Below are 21773 nucleotides of genomic sequence, written 5' to 3' on the forward strand. Positions count from 1 at the left end.
CTTGCGGACTTTTTCTACCATTTGTTAAATTGTTACAATGCTCTCTTACATTCACTGTTCCCGGCCGGGATTAAAAGGGAAGACTTTGGAGTTTTTTGTTTTTTTTTAAAGAAAAGAAGAATACATACGATGGAAAGAGACACAAGCACATTGATCCAAGTACCACTACTTACTACATTGCTCAACTGATTCAAACTATTACTACTTCAAATGGTTCAGTTTATTCAGAACATTACTTTTTATCACATTCTTCAATTCCCACATTTTCACAACAGAATTCTCAAACCTTCCTCCTTTACGCCCTCCCACATTTGTTGACCGATTCAAACCACTCCAAATTCAAACCATTCAACTCAATCAGGACTTCGACTGGGCTATTTACAACATTCTCAAGATTCACACGTTTTCACAATAAATCATATTTCAATCACCACTCATTTCCTCAACCAGCTGCATCTGTTAAGCACATGGCGTGTATCACAAGGAAGTCTGGAGCCAAAGCCAAGTCAAGTCAACGTACAAAGTAATAACCATACCATACAGGGTGTCAATACACATGCGTATGGTCCTGATTAGCCCCGTGGGAGAACCACAGGGCCGTCAAGGAAGTCCACTTGACATACTGGATGCCATACACATACCCTCATTAAAAACAAAATGAATGTCAGGGTGCATATCAGAGCAAAAACCTTCGTTAGCAGAAATAGCTAATAACCAAACAATTGCATCATGCGTCATCACATCACAATTGTAGAAAGCCAGAAAACACCAAAGGGCAAGCGCGCACTGGTTCACTCCGACTGTTTGGCAACTCATAGCGTTTCTCAAATTCGACGTTCGGTTATTCAGAGTACACCAAAAATGGAGTGCCGGTGCGCGCATTAGGTTCTCCAACTGGGAGACAGGGCGCACCGGTGCTGGCTGTGTTCAGAAATAAATGGGAGCGGAGCGCTCTCTGCTGACTCTCCAAACACACATACTCTCAAGAGTAGTGCACGGGCGTCAGAGTGAATTTTCCGAAGGCGCTCATAATAACCTGGACTGCCAGTGGCCTCTCATGGTTGAAGCCAGAGGATAGCCATCTTGCATTGCCACTGTTACAGGCAACTCCTGTCATTTTTTTCACAGAAAACACTGTTAGCAGTGCATATTTTACGTGCGGATCACTGTATGGCATAACGAGAGCCTCGTAAAGAACGAACTTCACTGTTTGCATCGACCATTCAGAGTATATTATCTTAGTATCATGAATCGTGACTTGTTAGGTTTACATTTCACAGTGAATTCATTCTTGATGGGCGAATCCGGGCCCCGGCCTTCGTGTGTATAGTTTTCATGCTTTCCCGTGCCTGTGTGGGTTTTCTCCAGGTACTCCGGTTTCCTCCCACATGCCAAAAACGTGCTTGGTAGGTTGATTGAACACTCCATATTGGCTCTGAGTGTGATTGTGAGTATGAATGGTTGTTCGTCTTTGTGTACCTTGCGATTGGCTGGCAACCAGTTCAGGGTGTAACCCGCCAACAGCCCAAAGACAGCTGGGATAGGCTCCAGCACGCTTGCGACCCTCGTGAGGATAAGCGGTTCAGATAATCATTTTGCAGTAGAGACACAAAATAACGTGAAAACGCCATGCTGAAATCAATTCATTCGAGTGAGGCTCGCTAAGAAAGTGACAACGCAAGATGGCTGCCAGTGGCTTCACTTCTCACTACGTCAAGTTTGTGACATTAGCAGTCCAGGTTATTATATACGACCGTGGTCTTTGATGGGACTGTCAGCCCTGCTAACTTGGCCGCCAGCTATGTCCATGTCCATGTATTGCCTTTGATGAGAACACCCTGCCAACATGGTCGCCATGTCTGTTAGCCTGCTCTAGTTGTACTGTTACCCGTGACAACAACGGCACAACCCAGAAATATGTGTACCAGTCTCTGTCTGTTGATTGGGCCACATTTTCTGTCAGTTAAATCCGAGATACATTCAATTCAGCTCAGTTAAATCAAGGTCCAATTGTAATCATGTTATTGCTGTGTATATAAGTATAGCCACTATATTCACACAAAGAGCTGTCCATTCATAAAAATGAGCAAAGACACATGTAAATGACAAACAATCAATCAAAGCACCGAGTGACTGACTGAATAGATTTGTTTTAAAAACTCACTAGCTCTAACTAGTGTCTATGACTATTTGTGCAGGTGACCCCGGGCTCTCAATGGATGCAGAGGTTCTGGCAGAAGCTCAGAGTGGAGCTGCACCCACGCTTGAAGGTAAAATGTGCAATCTACTCTTTGTTGCCTTTCATTAATACCATCTGAGGGTCAAATTACTCTCGCATAGCAAAGATCTTTGCAAATTTATCCAACCCGAGATGATGAAGATTGTTGTCATCTTTCCGCCAGTCACAGTTGTATAACCTTCTGGCGAGTTGCAAGAATTATTTCTGTTCATAGGAGGAAGAGTTAGGTTGAATGCAGCACAGCGTGGCCAAGGTAGTTGAGGCCATAGGTCATAAGGTCATATCTGTGCCATCCACTCAGATTTAATCCCTCCACAAGTCCACTATTTTGACTGTTGTTGGAAACCTTCCTTGTCTGAACACCACCTGAAAAGCTCACAGAGAAAGAGCCTGAAAAAACCTGTACACTATCAACATATTGTCACGCTCCACTTTAAAACAGTGGGTTCTATATTTGTAGACAGCACAGCCTATCCTGATTTTGCCTACTGGCAGCGTTTCCTTTGACAATTTGGTGGCTGAAAGTAGATTCTAACCGACAGATTCTGAGCTCGGCGGACGTGTGGTTATTTAATTGTATTTCATTCATAAGTATGACAACAGCATGCGTTGAATCCTCGGATTCATTGCCGAAATAAATTCATTGAACGCATTATTATTATTTTCATCTTTCATATGCATTTTTTAAATCATCCAACTGGCTGCGGCACAGCTGTAGAGGGCTGGAGGGGCGCGTGGGGGTCAGACAAGTGCCCACTTCACAGATCTCCCTATAGCCAACTTTACAGTATATCATCCGCTCGTGGAGGTGTGCTTGCTTGCAGTTCCTTACAAACGTACTTTGCACACCTCGGTCTGCCACAGGACTCAAGCAAACCAGCAGAGCTGGGCATTCTGCCTATGTGACGGACCAGTCCGTCCATCCGCCTATGACGGACGCACATTTTGTTGGAGATAAACGATAAATGGGAAAAAAAAGAGAGAATAAGCATAGTTGGAAGCCCATTTTTTCTGTCTGTATAATCGTCTATTTTTAGGTGAGGTTTCTGTAACAATAGTTATTAGATTGAATTGTTGTTGTTTGGGGGACAGATTTGAGTGAGGGAACACAGCAAGAGGAAGTGACGTTTTCCCTATGTTACGAGATTAAGGGCCGGACTAAATGCGTCTCCTTTAAATGCGGCGAGGCGCGAGGTGCTAGCTTGTTGAAGTTGGTAGTTGGAAACGCTAACGGAAGCCCATTCAAAATCATTGGCGGACCGGCCTATAGTGATTACTATTTTTTCCATCCGAACAAAAAAGCGGATAGACGGACGGCGGAAGGGTACCTCGGCTGTAGGCGGTAGGCGATAAACTGAAATTTTTAGTAAAATGCCCAGCTCTGCAAACCAGTGTCTACTTCTGCAATGTCAAGGACTGCCAGTGCGCTTTTTGCATGCAGAATTTAAAGGGAATCAAAGGAGACACTCTAATTGGCGGCCAAACAACGCTGCCTCATTCACTGCCACATCGAAGCAAAACGTTCTTTTTAAAATACGCCTCGCTGCACCAGCTTATCCACCTGTATGAAAATACCAAAACATAGTCTAGCCTGTCCCGCACCTGCGCAGATTTACACCACGCCTCACACCTGAGTTGCATTGGGCACAAAAATAGAACTCATACTGTGCATTCTGACTTGATTTGTAGAAGAAGTTATTGTATTAAGCAAGCAAGAGCTAATGTCGACCTCGCAATGGGCTTACCACATGATGAAACAAAGAGGATGAATTACTAAACATAACACTAAATTTAGAGTACAACAAAATAGTTCAAAACAAATAAGGAAAACAACTACGATTAAACTTCAAGGAAACACAAACATCAACATTAAATGGAAAGTCAAGTCAAAAATGTTCTTGACAATAAAGAAAAATGTCAAGAAAAATGTTGACATGACTTTCTCTTTAAGGATAAAACATCATTTTATTGATTGGTCATAGCTGGAGAGTGGGGCGCAGGGATGACATGACAGAGTTTGTTTTGATGATCACATGTAAGTTGTGTTGATTGAACAGAGTCCAAGCATCCACCCCAAAAGAGTTCCTGTGTTTTTGTCTATAAAAAGGGTGACTTTAGACGCTATAATCGTCTCATTCAAAGTGTTATAGCTGTGCTTTCGTCTGACGTTATTCGTCACATGCAAGCGGAGGCCGGGAGCTAAAAGTTAGGAATGCGACACATTTTTTATTAAGTGGATATCTGGACACATTTTGCATTTGACCCGCCCCAGCAATGCAGCCCTGTTTTACTGCGATTGACAGGACCAGCTGCTGCTTCACTTGTCACTTTCTTCATCAAAATAATTATCGGATAGTATTGATCTTTGTGCAGAAGAAGACAAGGAAATAAAAACAGCATGAGAAGGGTTTTTCCACCACTAACTCTCAGACCAGAACATCCCTGGAAATGTAATGTTGCAAGTGAATATTGCATGTTCTAGAAGCATTGTATCAACCTTACCAAAGTAGTGTTGGTCCAAGCGGTTGAGAAAACTTGCCAAATCTCCCAAAGCTGCTTTTCATTACTTCTGCCTCCCGAGGATAAGAGTAATCAAGCAAGCACTTAAGCCTTGATACTTGAGACTCAACAAAAAAGTCAAAAACTAGTCAAAAAAGAGAGAATAGGACAGATGATGCTTTACTCTCCAAGTCATTTTTTTACTTGTAAGCTAAGGTCCTTCTATTCATCCATCCATCTGCCGACAGTATCTTCACTACAATGATGTTTCCAAACGGTGGGTCGATTGGGGGCAAAAGGGCCAACTGATGTGCGCGGCTCAACATTCTAGTTGCAAACTGTCGTATTTTGTATTAAGGGGTCAAAGGGTGGCAAAGTGTATTTCACAATGCAAGTTTTTATGAACAGCCCAAGGCAACAATGACCCTTCAAGTCCGTTGTGTGATATACGGGCTTCATCTGCATAACACATCCTTTAGTCGGTCAGATCTCTGGTCAAGAAATTTTGTTAGCTAACTTGATAATAGCAGCCTGCCAGACCAGGCGTTAATATCAGCTTGGGCTGATTGCATGCTTCTCGCCAACATTAGTTAACCCATTAAGGCCTAAGCGCCTAGCTAATCATTTCCCTAAAACCTATGGCCGACTAGAATCACCCTCTAAAAACCTGAAGTTTTCCCGGAAATTCAACACCTACAAAATAATTTATATCTCAGCCTGTGTAGCAGATAGAAACATAATTCCAAAAGAATTTGAAAGCTTATACGTGTGGCTTTCAAACAGGCCTGAGCTTATTCATCTTTACTGTTTCAATCGAATATGGAAAAATATCGGGGTTTTTTTTATCAGTGCAAGAGAAGCACTATTTTTAATAAATCAAAAAAATCGTGTGGTAATTACCATCCTCTATTCCAGGGGTGTCAAACTCATTTTTGTCGGGTGCCACATTAATGTTATGGTGTCCCTCGAGGGCCGTTAGGACTGTGAACCATATAAATATATGATGGCCTTATCACATATACACACCAAATTGATGGATAACTTTTGAAATCAGAATCCAGTAAATAGTTTTTCAACTATTTTTCAATGTATTTCAAAGGAGGGATTGGTAATAAATGCAATATCTCATATCGTTGCTGTCATGTGAAAAACACTTATGTCAATTTTTTCATTTTTCCTCATCTCAATATTTTCATTTTTCCTCTTATCTCAAATTTTCATTTTTCCTGTTTTTACATAAATGGTGTTTCCGCGTTACAGACATCGCAATACTGTAACGTGAAAATAAAAAAACAATTTCCAAAATTGGACATAAGTGTTTTTCACAGGACAGTGACGATATGTTGTGTTGTCAATGAAGACAAAGAAACATGTCAAGTCAACACACATGATTTGTCTTCGCGGGCCATATAAAGTGATGTTGCGGGCCGGAAGTGGCCCCCGGGCCTTGAGTTTGGCACCTATGCTCTATTCTGTTACAAAGACATCGATATCTTTATTGTCGACAAACATACCTTAACCATATATCACGGTTCAAAGTCCACAAGCGCGTCGTCTTTTTCACTGCCATCACTTATTTCAGAGCTCCCTCGATTGACTGCGGTCCGCCATTACTGCCCCAAAAATTCTGCGACATCCTCCGACGGCTCACGACACTGTCACGTGTATATTCGGATGCATTTCACTGGCTAAGAGACCGACAATTGGATTAAAAAAAAAAAGAATATGATACGCCCGGCTTTTGTGGTAGAAAGGCGGTTATGCTCTCCCGACCTTAATGGGTTAACCTCACCACAACACAAAACCAAGCAAGCTCGCAAAAGTAACCTGTAACAATAAATGCTTTTTACATGAATGAAATGCTGTATATTCCCCTCCATGGCTTTTTGTCTGTAGTTAAAAATGAAAAGACAAACATACAATGTTGTCTTAACTGAGTCACTCTATTTACTTATTCATGCTTTTATTAATTGTCCATCCATCCATCCGTTATCTGCCGGTTATCCGAGGTCGGGTCGTGGAGGCAGCAGCTTTAGCAGGGAAGCCCAGACTTCCCTCTCCCCAGCCACGTCTTCCAGCTCTTCCGGAGGGATCCCAAGGCGTTCCCAGGCAAGAGATATAGTCTCTCCAGCATGTCCTGGCTTGTCCTCGGGGCCTCCTGCCGGTGGGAGATTTGCCCAGAACACCTCACCGGGGAGGCGTACAGGTGGAATCCTAATCAGATGCCCGAGCCACCTCAACTGGCTCCTCTCAAGGTGGAGGAGCAGCAGCTCTGAGTCCCTCCCGGATGGCCGAACGTCTCTCAAGGAGAGATAGTGTGGCCACGCTGCGGAGGAAACCCATTTCGGCTGCTTGTATCTGAGATCTTGTTCTTTCGGTCATGACCCACAGCTCATGGCCATAGGTGAGGGTAGGAACGTAGATCGACCGGTAAACTGAAAGCTTCGCTTTTCGGCTCAGCTCCTTCTTCACCACGACAGACCGATACAGAGTCCGCATCACAGCAGACGCTGCACCAATCCGCCTGTCGATCTTTCGTTCCATCCTACCCTCACTCGCGAACAAGACCCCAAGATACTTGAACTCCTCCACTTGGGGCAGGACCTCATCCCCAACCTGGAGAGAGCACGCCACCCTTTTCTGACTTAGGGCCATGGTCTCAGATTTGGAGGTGCTGATTTTCATTCCAACCGCTTCACACTCGGCTGTGGACCGCTCCAGTGAGAGTTGGAGATCGCGGCTTGAAGAAGCGAACAGCACCACACCATCTGCAAAAAGCAGAGAGGCAATACTGAGGCCACCAAACCGGACCCCCTCGACACCTCGGCTGCGCCTAGAAATTCCGTCCATAAACGTTATGATCAGAATCGGTGACAAAAGGCAGCCTTGGCAGAGTCCAACCCTGACTGGAAATGAATCCAACTTAGTGCCGGCAATGCGCACCAAGCTCTCACATTGGTGGTAAAGGGACCGAACAGCCCTTATAAGGGTCTAGGTACCCTATACTCCCGAAGCACCCCCCACAGGACTCCCAGAGGGACATGGTTGAACGCCTTCTCCAAGTCCACAAAACACACGCAGACTGGTTGGGCGAACTCCCATGCACCCTCGAGGACCCTGCTGAGGGTGTAGGGCTAGTCCACTGTTCGAAGGCCGGGACGGAAACCACATTGGTACTCCTGAATCCGAGATTCGAACTCCTGACGGACCCTCCTCTCCAGCACCCCTGAATAGACCTTACCAGGGAGGCTGAGGAGTGTGAGTCCTCTGTGATTTATTAATTGTATTAAGTGTATTTTTCTTGTGCTCAGTACATTCTGTCATGGTACGCTGAAAGTCTGACCAGGGATTAAGCTAGCAATTCATCTTAAAATAATAGACATCACATTTGCATCACATTTTCCCACTTTTTAAGATAAAGTTGTATTCATCATCCCTGTCAAATATACATTTAAGGTGTCTATTTCCTTGTACAGCGCAAGTCTAGCGGAAAGCTCGGAACCCCCCAACCTCTCATTTATTCTAATAGGCTACTTTTGTGGGTTTGATTAGTTCTGTGTTGCAGGGTAAAGTTAACTAAACTAGAAACGGGTTGACTGCGCCCCTCTGACATAACCCCAGGCCCTGGCCAGGCTTCCTGAGTAGAATTGGTCTAGAACAGCCACTGCCTCACTATGTGAATTGCTTTATGATTGGCGATTGTATGAGGGATTTGCGCCCCCTTGTGGAGTGATTCTCTTCTGGAGAATTAAATGCTGACTCACTGTCTCTCAGTGAATGCAGAGTGAATCTCTGGCCTGCCACTGCGTCAGAAACTAATATTTTAAACAAATTTGTAAACTAATGATGATTACACTTTAACCTATATATTATAACCATAATTTTTGTCCGAAAAGCACAATGGGAACACAACATGGTAGTGTCTGAACAGAAAACTAACCTCACCCACAGTGCAGAAAAAAACAATAGCACATCATAAACCAATTAGGTACAACATACTCAAAACTATCACTACAAAACAAAAGCTGTATCAGTGTGTATTTCAGTGATAACGGCTAGATGAGCAGCTACGTTGTGAATCAAACTTAGCCATGAAGCGCCACTATATAAGATACAACTTAAATAGGTAACGAAACCCACACTATGTGAATTATATACACGTAATGTGCATAAAATCCCTAATTTACCTTTCCAAGAGGATAAAGTCTCCCAGTGGTCATTTGTGTCCTTACAGAGCCTGGGCTGCCCAGGTGTGGAGATTTAAGTTGATTGGGTGAATGAAGTTTGTCAATGTGATGACATTCGAAGCAAAACAACCTATCTACTGGGACAAATAAGATATAAATAACCCAGGTGGACGAGTCAGTAAATTTTGCCGGTCCGCCATTCGTCATTCACCAGCGGCCGGGCCACCTGTCCATCATCGTCAGTCCGTCATTATTTCAAGCTGACCAAGTCTGTCACCGTCACTCTGTCATCGCTAAATTCCAGTTCTTTTTTTAAATGCATTATTAAACAAAATATTACAGTTCCTCACCACTACGTTAGGACTGTGAGATCTTCTTTTTCTTCTTCGGCGGCACGCGTCGGCGATGGGATTGTACTCAAATATATATTCCCCAAGAGCCAATCTTTTATTTTGTAAATTATGATTTGTGTTACTTAGCTAGGCTTGTTTAGATTGGCATACCTGTATGCTGCATTCGTATTTCCAGATGCTATGTCGAACCAGGAGTTCACTCGCTTTTAGCAGAACATAGTAGGCCCTGTTGCATTTTTGTGTAGCTTCAAGACTATTCATTTCCATCTTCAGCCTCATTTTTGCTGATTGCAGAAACAGCCGCTCACCACAGTGAGGTTGGGAGGGGGTAGGTAGGGTGGGTGGGGGTTTGTGGGCATTGGGGGTGGGGGGAGTCAGAGTTTCACTTTTTTCCTCTATTCTGTCTATCCTTCTACCTTGAGTGCTTTTCTATCTATGTCATAGAGATACAACATTTTCCTCTGAGCTAATTGAGACTGTGTAAGGAAAATGGTTTTCGGGGGGAAAAAAACGGACGTCATCCTCAAAGATTCCTCTCTGCATTATTTTGACAAATATTCTGTTGCATTTCGCTTTGCCAAGGTTCCTTCCTTGAGTTCCTGGAGCCCGTCAACAATATCACACACTTCCAGGGCCAGACAGCCACGCTGCACTGCAAGGTGGCCGGTAACCCACGGCCGACGATACGCTGGTACAAAAATGATGCCCCCGTTGTCCAGGAGCAGGGACGTATCACTGTCCGCAAAACTGAGGCCGGATCCAAACTTCGGATCACGGACCTTGATACTACAGACACAGGCTATTACCAGTGTGTTGCCTCCAATGAATATAAAGTGATCTATGCCACAGGCGTTCTTTATGTCAAACTAGGTAAGTGAATCAGTATCTCCATTTGTCTTTGTGACAACTTTTTAAGTAGCTTGCACAATTGTGTCAATAATCTATGCATTTTTTTTGTCAAATGTGAATTAATCTTTTATCATGTTGATCAACAGGGCAGATGCCTACACATGGGCCAGATCATACGTAAGTAAACACTTTCTTCTTTTTTGTGAATCAGATTGATAACCAGAAAAAGTTACATTAGTCAAGAAATATTGTAGGAAATTTCACACTTTAATGTATCTTTTTACAGATCTGTAATGATAGAAATCTGTATTCTTGTTTGACTGCTCTATTACTTCTTTGACTTCTATTACACATTTTCTACTGCATTTATTCATTCAACAAACATTTACCGTCAATATTTTTTTCTTGTCCACATTAGTGGGTTTTAAAAAAGACTTTCATCTTGTACATGTCAACAGTCATGTTGGTCAATAATTACTGCAGCTGTGCAGTGTGGTGTAAAAAATGAACATTTTGACGGCAAAGCATTGCACTTAGATTAAGGTTGTGAGATCTGAGCATGAAGCTATGTGTTATGCAGGGAATGAAAAAAAACAAGCAGGGATGAAGAATATAGTACATTAAGTGCATGAAGTATAGTCTTGTTGCAACGACTGCTTGTTCAAAAGCTGCAATTAGAAATTCATTGGGCTTTAATGGCAACTAATGGCTCTAATGTCAACAAGCAGTGCTCATTGTCAAACTAAACCAAATTTGTCACCAAGTTTAAAAGGGATCAGTGCACTTATGAAGCATTCTCATTCTGCCCAAAACTCAAAGCACTAAAATTCCAACACTGATTATGCGCATACTGTATATGGTAAAAGACATTTTTTTTCTCAACTCCTTTATATTAGCCCAATGTCATTAAAGTCAAGGTGATACAGACTAGTATAAATTGAAAAATCCCTTTGAGACTCTTTTGTGATTATGGGCTCTATAAATACATTTGACTTGATTTTACTTCACAAATAAAAAAAAAAAACTTGAGCTTCTTCCCGTGTTCCAAAACATGCACGAGGAGTAGTTTAAGCCTCGAAATGTGTGCATACTGCACAGGCGTAAAATGAGTAATTACGGTTGTTATTCTATAGTGTACTGTATGTGCCTGGAGATTGGCTGGCAACCAGTCCAGTTCCCCGCCACTTGACCAAAGCCAATAAGGATAAGCTCCAGGTCACCTGCAAGCCTAATGAGGACAAGTGGTATAGAAAGTGGATGGATGGATGTTTCAAGTCAATGTCTGTCCAAGCCCGGGATCACCAACCTTTTTAAGTTGAGAGCTACGTCTTGGTAGCTGATTAATGCAAAGGGCTACCAGTGTGATACGCACTTCGGAAATCATAAATGTGTTCAAGTTACCTTTAACTCATTCACTGCCATTGCCGTATATATTTGTCTTTTCGCAGTCCAGCCATTCAATTCCAGTAATCTATTTATATTTTTTTTCAAACGTTAGGGTAAAAGAGGGTCTGAAAATGTCTGGCAGTGAATGAGTTAAAAATAACTCATATTAGGGCCTGACCTATTTAATCGGCTGATATTCACTCTTAAAATGGTTAAAAATCTACGAGAAAAATCAGACGATTATTCTTATTTATTTTTGTACTTGTTAAAGTCAAGGATAATGACGTTCATACATCCAGCCATCCATTATCCAAACCTCATGTTCTCCTCCAAAATTGGCGGAAAATCAGCCAATTTTTGCAAATTTTCCTCTCTGTTGTGAATTTAGACAAATATTAAAGGACTAAGTATCGTAAAACAGTCAAATGTTCTGCCTGTACTTCAAATATTTATAGTTATAAGTGCAAAAAAAGCAAAAAGAAGTTGTTCTATTCGTTTCTTTTTTTTTTTTTTTTACTAATTGGCTGATGAATCAGTTATTGGTTGGACTGTATGTTATTAAGAGCAATTAATGATATGAAGACACTAAACACAGTACGATTTCTCATAAATGTGGTGAACTAATACTTAAAATTAGAGGTGGGTAAACCTTCAGGATTCTGCTAGAAAGCCAAAGATGAAGAGGAACTTCATCTTTCAGCTTGATAATGACGAAGGAACACATCCAAATCAACAAAAGATTAGTTTCACCAGAAGATTAAGGTTGAGTTTTGTGGACTTGGAAATTGTGTTTTTTCCACGCCCCTCGGGGATTGCTGTGGGTGGTGCTTCAGAAATATTGGGTAACAAACAGCCCGTATCAGGGCATGCAAGTATCTTGGGGTCTTGTTCATGAGTGAGTGGGAGATTGGACTGGAGGATCGGTGATGTCTCTGCAGGAACGCTTCAAACGGAAATGAGTATTGCTCATCCGTACTTCTTGTAACACGCTCCCTTTTTCGTCACATTTGCCGAGTTTTCAACTTGTGATTGGCTCCCAAAAGGACACAAACACTCGATTGTCTGACACTTATCCTGACAGTATTCGATTATGAGCTAGGACTGATTAAAGCGAAAATCAACCCAACCATATATTTTTTAAGAATATGTTCCCAGCAGGGCCCACTAGTTGAAACACAGCATTCTGATTAATATTGCGCTTGTGGAATATGAGTTAAGCAGCAAAGTCCACCCCTTTTTATCCATCTTAAGGGGACAGCCATTTTGTCACTTCTGTCGACTGATAATGACATCACAACAGCTCAGGGCTCAGGCTCACCAATCACGGCTGACCTGTTTTCTGAAGCTCCATTTTCAGTGAACAGAAGTGACAAAATGGCCGCCCCCTGAGATGGCTAAAAACAGGTGGATTAACTCTTATTCCACAAACGCAATATTTATCAGAATGCTGTGTTTCAGCTAGTGGTCTTGCATAGAACATATTCTTGAAAAAAATATGTTTGGTTTGTTTTCCACTTTAATGTGACCGGACAGCCGCAATAATGTGACCACACAGCCGCAATCCAGTGACCTTGAATTTTTACGTTCATCACAGCAGATTCGTCATGAAATAACACTGCAACATAAAAAAATGAGTTTTGTTCTTAAGCACAAGCTGAGTTGCAAAACTACCAGAATGGCTTATTTTATTATCTGAGACTTTGATCACATCTTTGAGTTTTTTTTATTTAGATTTTAGTGACCTGGGTTACACATGACAAAGCAAATATAAAGGTATTTGATAATGATTTCAAATAAGGGAACACTATACCATCATTGTAATGAATTCTTTTGAAATGTAGCTTTTTGTCAGGTTTGTTTTGAATCAGACCCACTGTCCTAAATATAAAAAAATGGATTGGTCTGTCACTAACTAATTTTTTGTGCTGTGTTTTTGAAGGTCACATGAAAAAGGGTTTTGCCAACCATACCGTGGCATTGCCTGTGCTCGCTTCATTGGCAACCAGAGCATTTATGTGGAGTCTCTACAGATGCAAGGAGAGAGTGAAAATCGCATCACCGGTAGGAAAATCGTTTTTGTTTTTTACATCCAGACACCCCATTGTTGTGTTTTTGGCGATTGGTTAGTGCAACAATGTAACCACATCTCTGGTTCTTTCTTCAAAGCTGCCTTCACAATGATTGGCACCTCTACCCATCTGTCAGATCAGTGCTCCAAATTTGCCATCCCCTCCTTCTGCTACTACGTCTTCCCTCTGTGTGACGAGAGCTCCCGGGGTCCTCGGCGACGTCAGCTCTGTCGAGACGAGTGCGAGGCCCTGGAGAGCGACCTGTGCCATGCCGAATACACTATTGCCCGATCCAATCCCATGATCCTCATGCAGTTAGAGCTTCCCAGGTGTCACCTCCTACCCCGTCCAGGAACGCACGATGCTGCTTCCTGTATGAGAATAGGAGTGCCGCCAGAAAAACTTGGACCATGTAAGTGGTTAACCCTGAAAGCAGGCAGACAAGAAGATGCGCAAAAAAGGGTCATACCAATAGTGAGTTACAATATGTTTTACAGATTCCCCCGCGGACCAAAGCTGCTACAATGGAAGTGGGGCTGACTACAGGGGGACTGTTAGCATCACTAAATCCGGTCATCGCTGCCAGCCATGGAGCACTCAGTACCCTCATAGTCACCATCTGTCTCAAGACTACCCTGAACTATTGGGGAGCCACAACTACTGCCGGAACCCAGGAGGCCAGATGCAGGCTCCCTGGTGCTTCACCTTGGACCCTCGAGTCAGAGTGGACCTTTGTTATATTCAACCCTGCAGTAAGTACCAGGCTGTCTGTATTTATCGAAGGCAGTGCTTCTCAAACATTTTACACCAAATAACCACCCAAAAAGACAGTTCTCCAAGTACCACCATCATGACCAATGTTGAAATAATGGAGTGTTCATAAAAGCATGAGGCAGAGGTTTTATTCATAAGGAATATTATTAGCGATGCAAGATACTGTAACATTGGGATATTTGCATTCCACTAATACAGTGGTTCTCCAACTTTTCCCAAGGATATAAAATACTTGAAAATTAAATCAAAATATTTTGCACAAAAAAGTGAGTTCATAAACTAGACTTAATTGTGGACTTGGATTGTTTCAGTTCATCACGTTTTCCTAAAACAAAAATCATTTTTGTCCATAACTAATATGGGTTTTGTTACCAGATTGCATTTGAGATACGTTCCATTTAGTCATTGCTCAGCACTGGATCGCAAGCTGCAGTGCGTATTGAGCTCTTTCACTCTCTCGCTCAAAATGAAACCAAATTTTATAGAGATTAAATCATTTTTCCTCCCACAGGAGAGACTGTCAGCACCTGCTTGCTCGCTCTCCTCCTCTTCGCGCTGCCTTAGCTTGGACAAAAGGAACCAGGACGAGCATTGCGCTTTCAACAAATTGTTGTTTTCCAAATGATTACTGTCGGCCGTAATCACATCACAACATAAAACTAATACTGCATTCCCCGCGACCGTCAGCCCACATCTCTCCAAAGTACACTGTAAAGCTGTGTCCAAATTCTTAGACTGTGTCCTCGAGGACCTTTCGCAGGCTGGATCCTTGGACTTCATTTTACGATATACTAAAAAACAATAATGAGCAAAAACATGCTTCAAATCGTCCAGAAAAAAAAAGTTGACTTCTCATTGCATTTATGTGATGTACATCACATACATGAAAACTGAAGCAACAAAGTTAGTGAAACGATTTTTGAATCACTGACTTTTCACTTTTTTCTGCCAATATATTTCTTTTTTTGCTAGGTCACATACTTTGTGCAGGAGGTTGCGTACGCATAAATTATTTACTACTGACTTTTTATGACGCTTGCTAAACATGTATTTTGACATTTTTATGTTAATTTAATAATTGTAGATGGTGATTAAGAGGTCAGCTATAATGTTGGCATAACATACCTTCCTACCATCTTTCTATTCACAGAGCCTCCAGAGAACGTCAGAAAGGAGATTCTGCTCATTTTAATCCCTGCAATTGCCATCCCCTTGGTCATTGCTTGCCTGTTCTTTTTGGTTTGCATGTGTCGAAATAAGCAAAAAGCACCAACAGACACGCCTCCTCGCTGCCAGCTCAGCAGCTCACCCAACCAAGACATGGAGATGTCGCTCCTAAACCAGCACAAACACCAGGTAGGACACTCGTAGTACAGAGAAATACAACATTTCCAATTCAGTGGACCTTGAAGGTTGTACAAATTCTGGTTAGGGTTGTAAACGTAACCCATTCCCCCAAAATTGCCATAGCAGTTAGGGTACGGATGAGAAACACTCAGTCATAGCATAACAGGGTGAATGGAACTAAACCTGACAGGAGGGCGTATCAAAACTTGGAGGGATTCCGCATCTTCCACCCGCTGCCTACAACTCTTCTAAAGCTAAGCCATGTGTTTAATTTACTTTCATGGTTCACCGTGGCATACGTGTTTATAATGCTCGACTGTGAGGCGACGGGAGGAAATGTACTGGCATCCGTGGCAAACTGCGGGCAGAACCGTAGTGTGACTTTGAGCCTCCAGGACTCAGCAGACCCGTCCCGCCACAGCTTGTCACGGATGCCATAATAGATGAGAGAAAATAAAGCAAGATTTGAATAAGGACCAAGAAAAGTCGCAAATCCCACAGCGCACGGCATTTGAGGCAAACATGTTGAAAATCAGGGTCCTCAAGAGCCCCTATCCAGCCTGTTTTAGGTGTATTCCAACACACCTGATTTAAATAATCAGCTCATCAGCAAGGTTTGCAAAAGTCTGATAATGATCCTAATGATTTGAACCAGGTGTGTTGCAGTAGGGATACATCTAAAGCAGGCTGGATAGGGGTTCTCGAGGACCGGACTTGGGCATGCCTGTTGTAAATGTAGCCTAACAAAGCAAGCCTGCTGTAACACTGCAAATTTCCCCACTGTGGGACCAATAAAGGCCTTCTTATTCTTTCTGTATTTTGCCAAATTGTGACATCACAAGAATGGGATTTACCGCCCAACACAGTGATTATGTAAAAACCAGAAGGTGCAGTGTTAGCACCTGGGCTGTGCATGAATTGATACTGACTCGAATTGAGATGCGACTTGGCCGTTAAAAACGAAAATTGAATCATAATTTTCTGATCCAAATCAGAACGAATCATAGCATGTTATCATGTTGTGTACTGTCAGAGAGGAACGTTTGGACGTCCACACGCCAGGGATGAGAGATGCCAGTGATTTTGGATTCCATCCGATGCCAAGTAAAACTGGAACAAATATTGCGATACCGATCCGATATCGATACCGGAAGTGCCGTTTTGTTTTTTCTTTGTTTTTTTTTGCACAAAGCTGCGAACAAAACCGCGTGTGCGCTCACACGAGTCAGAGCGCACAGTATGTGTGAGCTCAGTCATGTCACACATACTGAGCTCAGTACAATATGAGCTCAGTATGTGTGACGTTTCTAGTATGTGGGGAGTGTGCATGCATCGTCTGAAAGCGGGCTGCGTTCGAGTGGGACACCTGGAAAAAAAAGTTTAAAATATCGTATGAATTTCGTTTCACTTCACGATTGCGTCTCACTTGGTGTTGATTCTTCCCCCCCCCAAAAAATCAAATCTGATGTATTTTTGTTTGAAGCCTGAAATGTTACAAAATACCAAAAAGTTCAAGGGGGCTGAATACTTTCGCAAGCCACTGCATAGATGAGACGGTATGAGTAACATAACTGCCGTTAGAGGAACCAAATAATTTTTACTAGAGTAGATTAAGTATATATTTAGTCCTTATCCTTTGTGTATTTTGATCAAAGAATGTCAGAGACCATTTATTTAGACACCATGGAACTGTTTTAAAGCGTAAGTCGACGCAAACATTTTTTTTTCAAGAATATGTTCTATGCAAGCCCACTAGTTGACACGGCATTCTGATAAATATTGCGTTGTGTAATAAGTGTTAATCCACTCGTTTCTAGCCATCTCTGGAGGCGGCCATTCTGTCTTCTGTTGACTGAAAATGACATCACAACTGCTCACAACGACCAATCACTGCTCAGATTCAGAAAACAGGTGAGCTGTGATTGGTCGCTGCGAGCAGTTGTGATGTCATTTTCAGTCGACAGAAGACAAAATGACCGCCCCCAGAGATGGCTAAAAACGAGTGCATTCTGCTGCTTAACTAATATTCCACATAGGCAAAATTAATCAGAATGCCGTGTTTCAACTAGTGGGCCTGCTGGGAACATATTCTTGAAAAAAATATGTTTGGGTTAACTTCCGCTTTTAAGTTCAGAAGAAATACTTAATACGTCTGCTTTAACGTTTTCTGACTTATTTTATTGTTGGCCATACTATTCAAGGACCTGAATTTGATTTGATTTTTGTTTTGTGGCTGCAGGCAAAGCTGAGGGAGATCAATATATCAGCTGTAAGATTTATGGAGGAACTTGGTGAGGATCGGTTCGGCAAAGTTTACAAAGGGCATCTGTATGGCACTGTCCCTGGTGAGCAGACCCAAGTGGTGGCCATCAAGACACTGAAGGACAAGGTTGATCCCGCTCTCAGTGAGGAATTTCGCCATGAGGCCATGCTCCGCTCTCACCTTCAGCATCAAAATATTGTTTGTCTTCTGGGCACCATCACCAAAGAGCAGCCACAAAGCATTCTGTTCGCTTATTCAAGCATTGGCGATTTGCACGAGTACCTTGTGGTGCGCTCTCCGAACTCAGATGTTGGCAGCTCAGATGATGACAGGACAGTAAAATCCACATTGGAGCAGGCTGATTTCCTTCATATGATTACCCAAATCGCTGCCGGAATGGAGTATCTTTCTAGCCACCAGGTTGTTCATAAAGATCTTGCAGCCCGGAACATTCTGGTTTTCGACAAGCTAAGCGTCAAGATCCTCGATCTTGGCCTCTTCAGAGATGTCTACTCAGCTGATTACTACAATCTGATGGGGACAAGCCCTTTCCCGATTAGGTGGATGTCCCCTGAGGCGCTAATGTACGGGAAGTTCTCCACGGACTCTGACATCTGGTCTTATGGCGTTTTGCTTTGGGAGACCTTCAGTTATGGTCTACAGCCTTATTGTGGCTACTCCAACCACGACGTGATCGAGATGGTGCGCAGCCACCAGGTTTTGCAGTGTCCTGATGACTGCCCAGTTTGGATATACACCCTGATGCTGGAGTGTTGGAGTGAATTCCAAGCGAGGCGGCCTCGCTTCAAGGACATCCACACACGTCTGCGCTCCTGGGAAAGTCTTTCAAATTATAATAACTCTGCTCAAACATCAGGCACCAGCAACACTACCCAGACTAGCTCCCTCAGCACCAGCCCTGTCAGCAATATCAGCATGAGCACAGCCAACGCGTCGCGCTACACGAGCCCAAAAAAGACCACCCCCTTCCATCCGCCTCAGTTTATGCCAATGAAGAGTCAAATGCATCGGCCGATGGTCCCCCCGCAGCTCTACATCCCTGTCAATGGCTATCACCCAATGCCGGCCTACCAATACATGCAGAATTTTTACCCCATGCAAATACCCATGCCCATGCCCCACCAGCAGGTCCACCACCCAGCACAGATGGTTCCAAAAGCTGGTTCTCACCACAGCGGCAGTGGCTCCACATCAACAGGCTATGTCACCACAGCTCCTTCCAACAATTCTATGGCAGAGCATGCAGCCTTACTCAATGAGGACTCCAAGACCCACCAGGAGGATTTGGTTGACAGGGCATCCCAGATGGAGCTAGAGCCAAATGAGCACATGCCGGTGCCTGAGACAGAATTACTGGGTGATCACGAGCAACAGACTGATGAGCTGGTGATCGACTTGTCCGACACATAGGTGGGCTTCTGTGTGAAATATTCCGTCAACTATGTTTGCCTGCTTTCAGTAAGCAGCATGAAGTGAAAGGAGCAATTTCCAGTGACAGTGACTGAATGTTGAAAAAGACTTTGTCATTAGATTAGTGTGACTCACATTTGTGCATCCCAATCTCATTTTTTGAAACCTGAGTACGCTACAGTCCCAGTTTCCATTCAGACGTTTTTCCAATGTTGCTGTGCAACATACACAAACAATTGTTCACCCTCAAGTACTTTGTCTGTGAAGGTTTTACTTAAGAAGTCACATTTCCTTTAACGAACAAACATGGGATTCCGCAAGCAAGGATAGTTATTTTTGGCGAATGTTCGGGCAGGGTTCATATCCTAAACAAATAACCTTCCCAACTAAGATGTTGTTTCTCTCGTTAAGAGCCTAACCCAATCTAAAGGGTAATGCGCCAGTCTCAGAAATAACAGAACTGAAACTAGGTTTAATAGGGAGAGACTTTGAAGAATTTGCTTGTGCATTCCTTTGTGTCTCTTGAAGTTCATTTTATATTTTTATGGATGTTATTATCAAGTGGTGTATGTACATTGGCCACAGCCATAGAAACAAAGAATGTATGATGAATAGAAATGTGTACATGGAAAAGAAGTATGGTTTTCAAATTAACAAATTGTGTTTTAACTCTGTGATAGGCTATATTTTACAATTTACAATATTGGTAATCAGGCTGGTGGGATTTTTTTTCTCCACACATCGTCTTGTTCTTCACTTGGCTCATTTTTGTAACATTGTTTTTCATACAACATTGCACAGATTTGTAATTTATATTCATTAGTTCGATTTTTTTTCCTTCATTGAATATTGCTAAACCTGGTGTTTTGTCCCCCACCAGATGCATGATTTTTATAAGCAGTTTTTCATTTACTTTACCATTGTGTACATCAAACTATGGAATGTTCAATAAATTTTTCTTAAATGAGTCACTTGTTGATGAAATAAGACTCTGACACAACAGCAACAGTTATGTTACATTAAAATAAATAATTATCCCAACTAGGGCTGAACAATTAATCAAAGTCAACTGCAATGTAGTAGAATGCAATTTTGTAATTGTAAAGACGACATTCACAAAAACCTGATTCATTTTGGGTGGTCGGTAGGCCTTACACACACACACACACACATCGATATATATATATCCATCCATCCATTATCGATACCGCTTATCCTCACAAGGGTCGTGGGGCGTGCTGGAGCCTATCCCAGCTGTCTTCGGGCAGTAGGCGGGGGACACCCCGAATTGGTTGCCAGCCGATCGCAGGGCAGACAGAGACAAACATCCGCACTCACAATCACACCTAAGGGCAATTTAGAGAGTCAACTTACCATGCATGTTTTTGGAATGTGGGAGGAAACCGGAGTACCCGGAGAAAACCCACGCAGGCACGAAGAGAACATGCAAACTCCACACAGGGAGGCCGGGATCGAACCCACGACCTCTGAACTGTGAGGCGGACGTGCTAACCAGTCGACCACCGTGTCACCATATATATATATATATATATATATATATATATATATATGTTTATTTATTTATTTATTTATTCTTTTAAATATATCAATCACATTTATTTATATAGCACTTTTCATACACAAAAATGCAAATCAAAGTGCTGTGCAATAAAAACGTCCATAACACAGCATAAAAGGAAGTCCCGCTGCTGCCCCCCCTCCAAACAAACCCAAAGACATATTTCCGCCAGTACTTCAGCACTCACACAAAAACGCACACACTAAGCACACAACCTGATAAACGGTGTAAGAAAAGACATGACAGGGTACAGAGAAATCATATGAGGAAAGGGTACCTAAGGGGGGGCTCATTCACGCTGAGGGGAATGACGGCCCATGGCCACAGGGAGTGCCACCATCACTGAGACCCCGTCCAGATCAGCCGGGGAGAACCCGCACCTAGTGTAGAGGCCCCCAGTCACCTGGACCTAAGGAGCCCCCGCGGTGACGCCCTCCGGGCAAGGACCCCCCATCGAAGGCGGTGGGTCGGCCTGCTTTTATGCATTCAAACTGCCATAATTCAGTGCCAGTAGCACTTAAAACGATTCTGACAGTTGAGGAAAAAAACGACCAATCACGGCTCAGATTCAGAAAACAAGTCAGGCGTGATTGGTCGTTGTGAGCAGTTGTGATGTCATTTTCAGTCGACAGTAGACAAAATGGCCGCCCCCCAGAGATTGCTAAAACCGAGTGCATTTTTTGCTGCTTAACTTATATTCCACAAACACAAAATTAATCAGAATGCCATGTTTCAACTAGTGAGCCTGCTGGGACCATATTCTTGAAAAAAACATGTTTTGAGTTGACTTAAGAAGG

The 21773-nt window shown here is 42.8% G+C and overlaps 1 protein-coding gene across 1 annotated transcript in view; it reads left to right on the forward strand.

Annotated features, from left to right (window-relative positions):
* Positions 1-20364, forward strand: part of ror2 (receptor tyrosine kinase-like orphan receptor 2) — an 80457-nt gene extending 60093 nt beyond the window's left edge. The window contains exons 2-9 of the mRNA XM_086053377.1: positions 2199-2270; positions 9861-10148; positions 10274-10304; positions 13453-13574; positions 13680-13994; positions 14080-14334; positions 15507-15712; positions 17943-20364. Coding sequence (XP_085909503.1) covers positions 2199-2270; positions 9861-10148; positions 10274-10304; positions 13453-13574; positions 13680-13994; positions 14080-14334; positions 15507-15712; positions 17943-19397 — 2744 coding nt within the window. The 3' untranslated portion in view covers positions 19398-20364. The remainder of the gene's footprint in view (positions 1-2198; positions 2271-9860; positions 10149-10273; positions 10305-13452; positions 13575-13679; positions 13995-14079; positions 14335-15506; positions 15713-17942) is intronic.
* Positions 20365-21773: the final 1409 nt, after the last annotated feature.

The sequence above is a fragment of the Filicampus tigris genome, chromosome 15 (genome assembly GCF_054856515.1).
Source record: "Filicampus tigris isolate MCC_2025a chromosome 15, RoL_Ftig_1.0, whole genome shotgun sequence".
NCBI lineage: Eukaryota > Metazoa > Chordata > Actinopteri > Syngnathiformes > Syngnathidae > Filicampus > Filicampus tigris.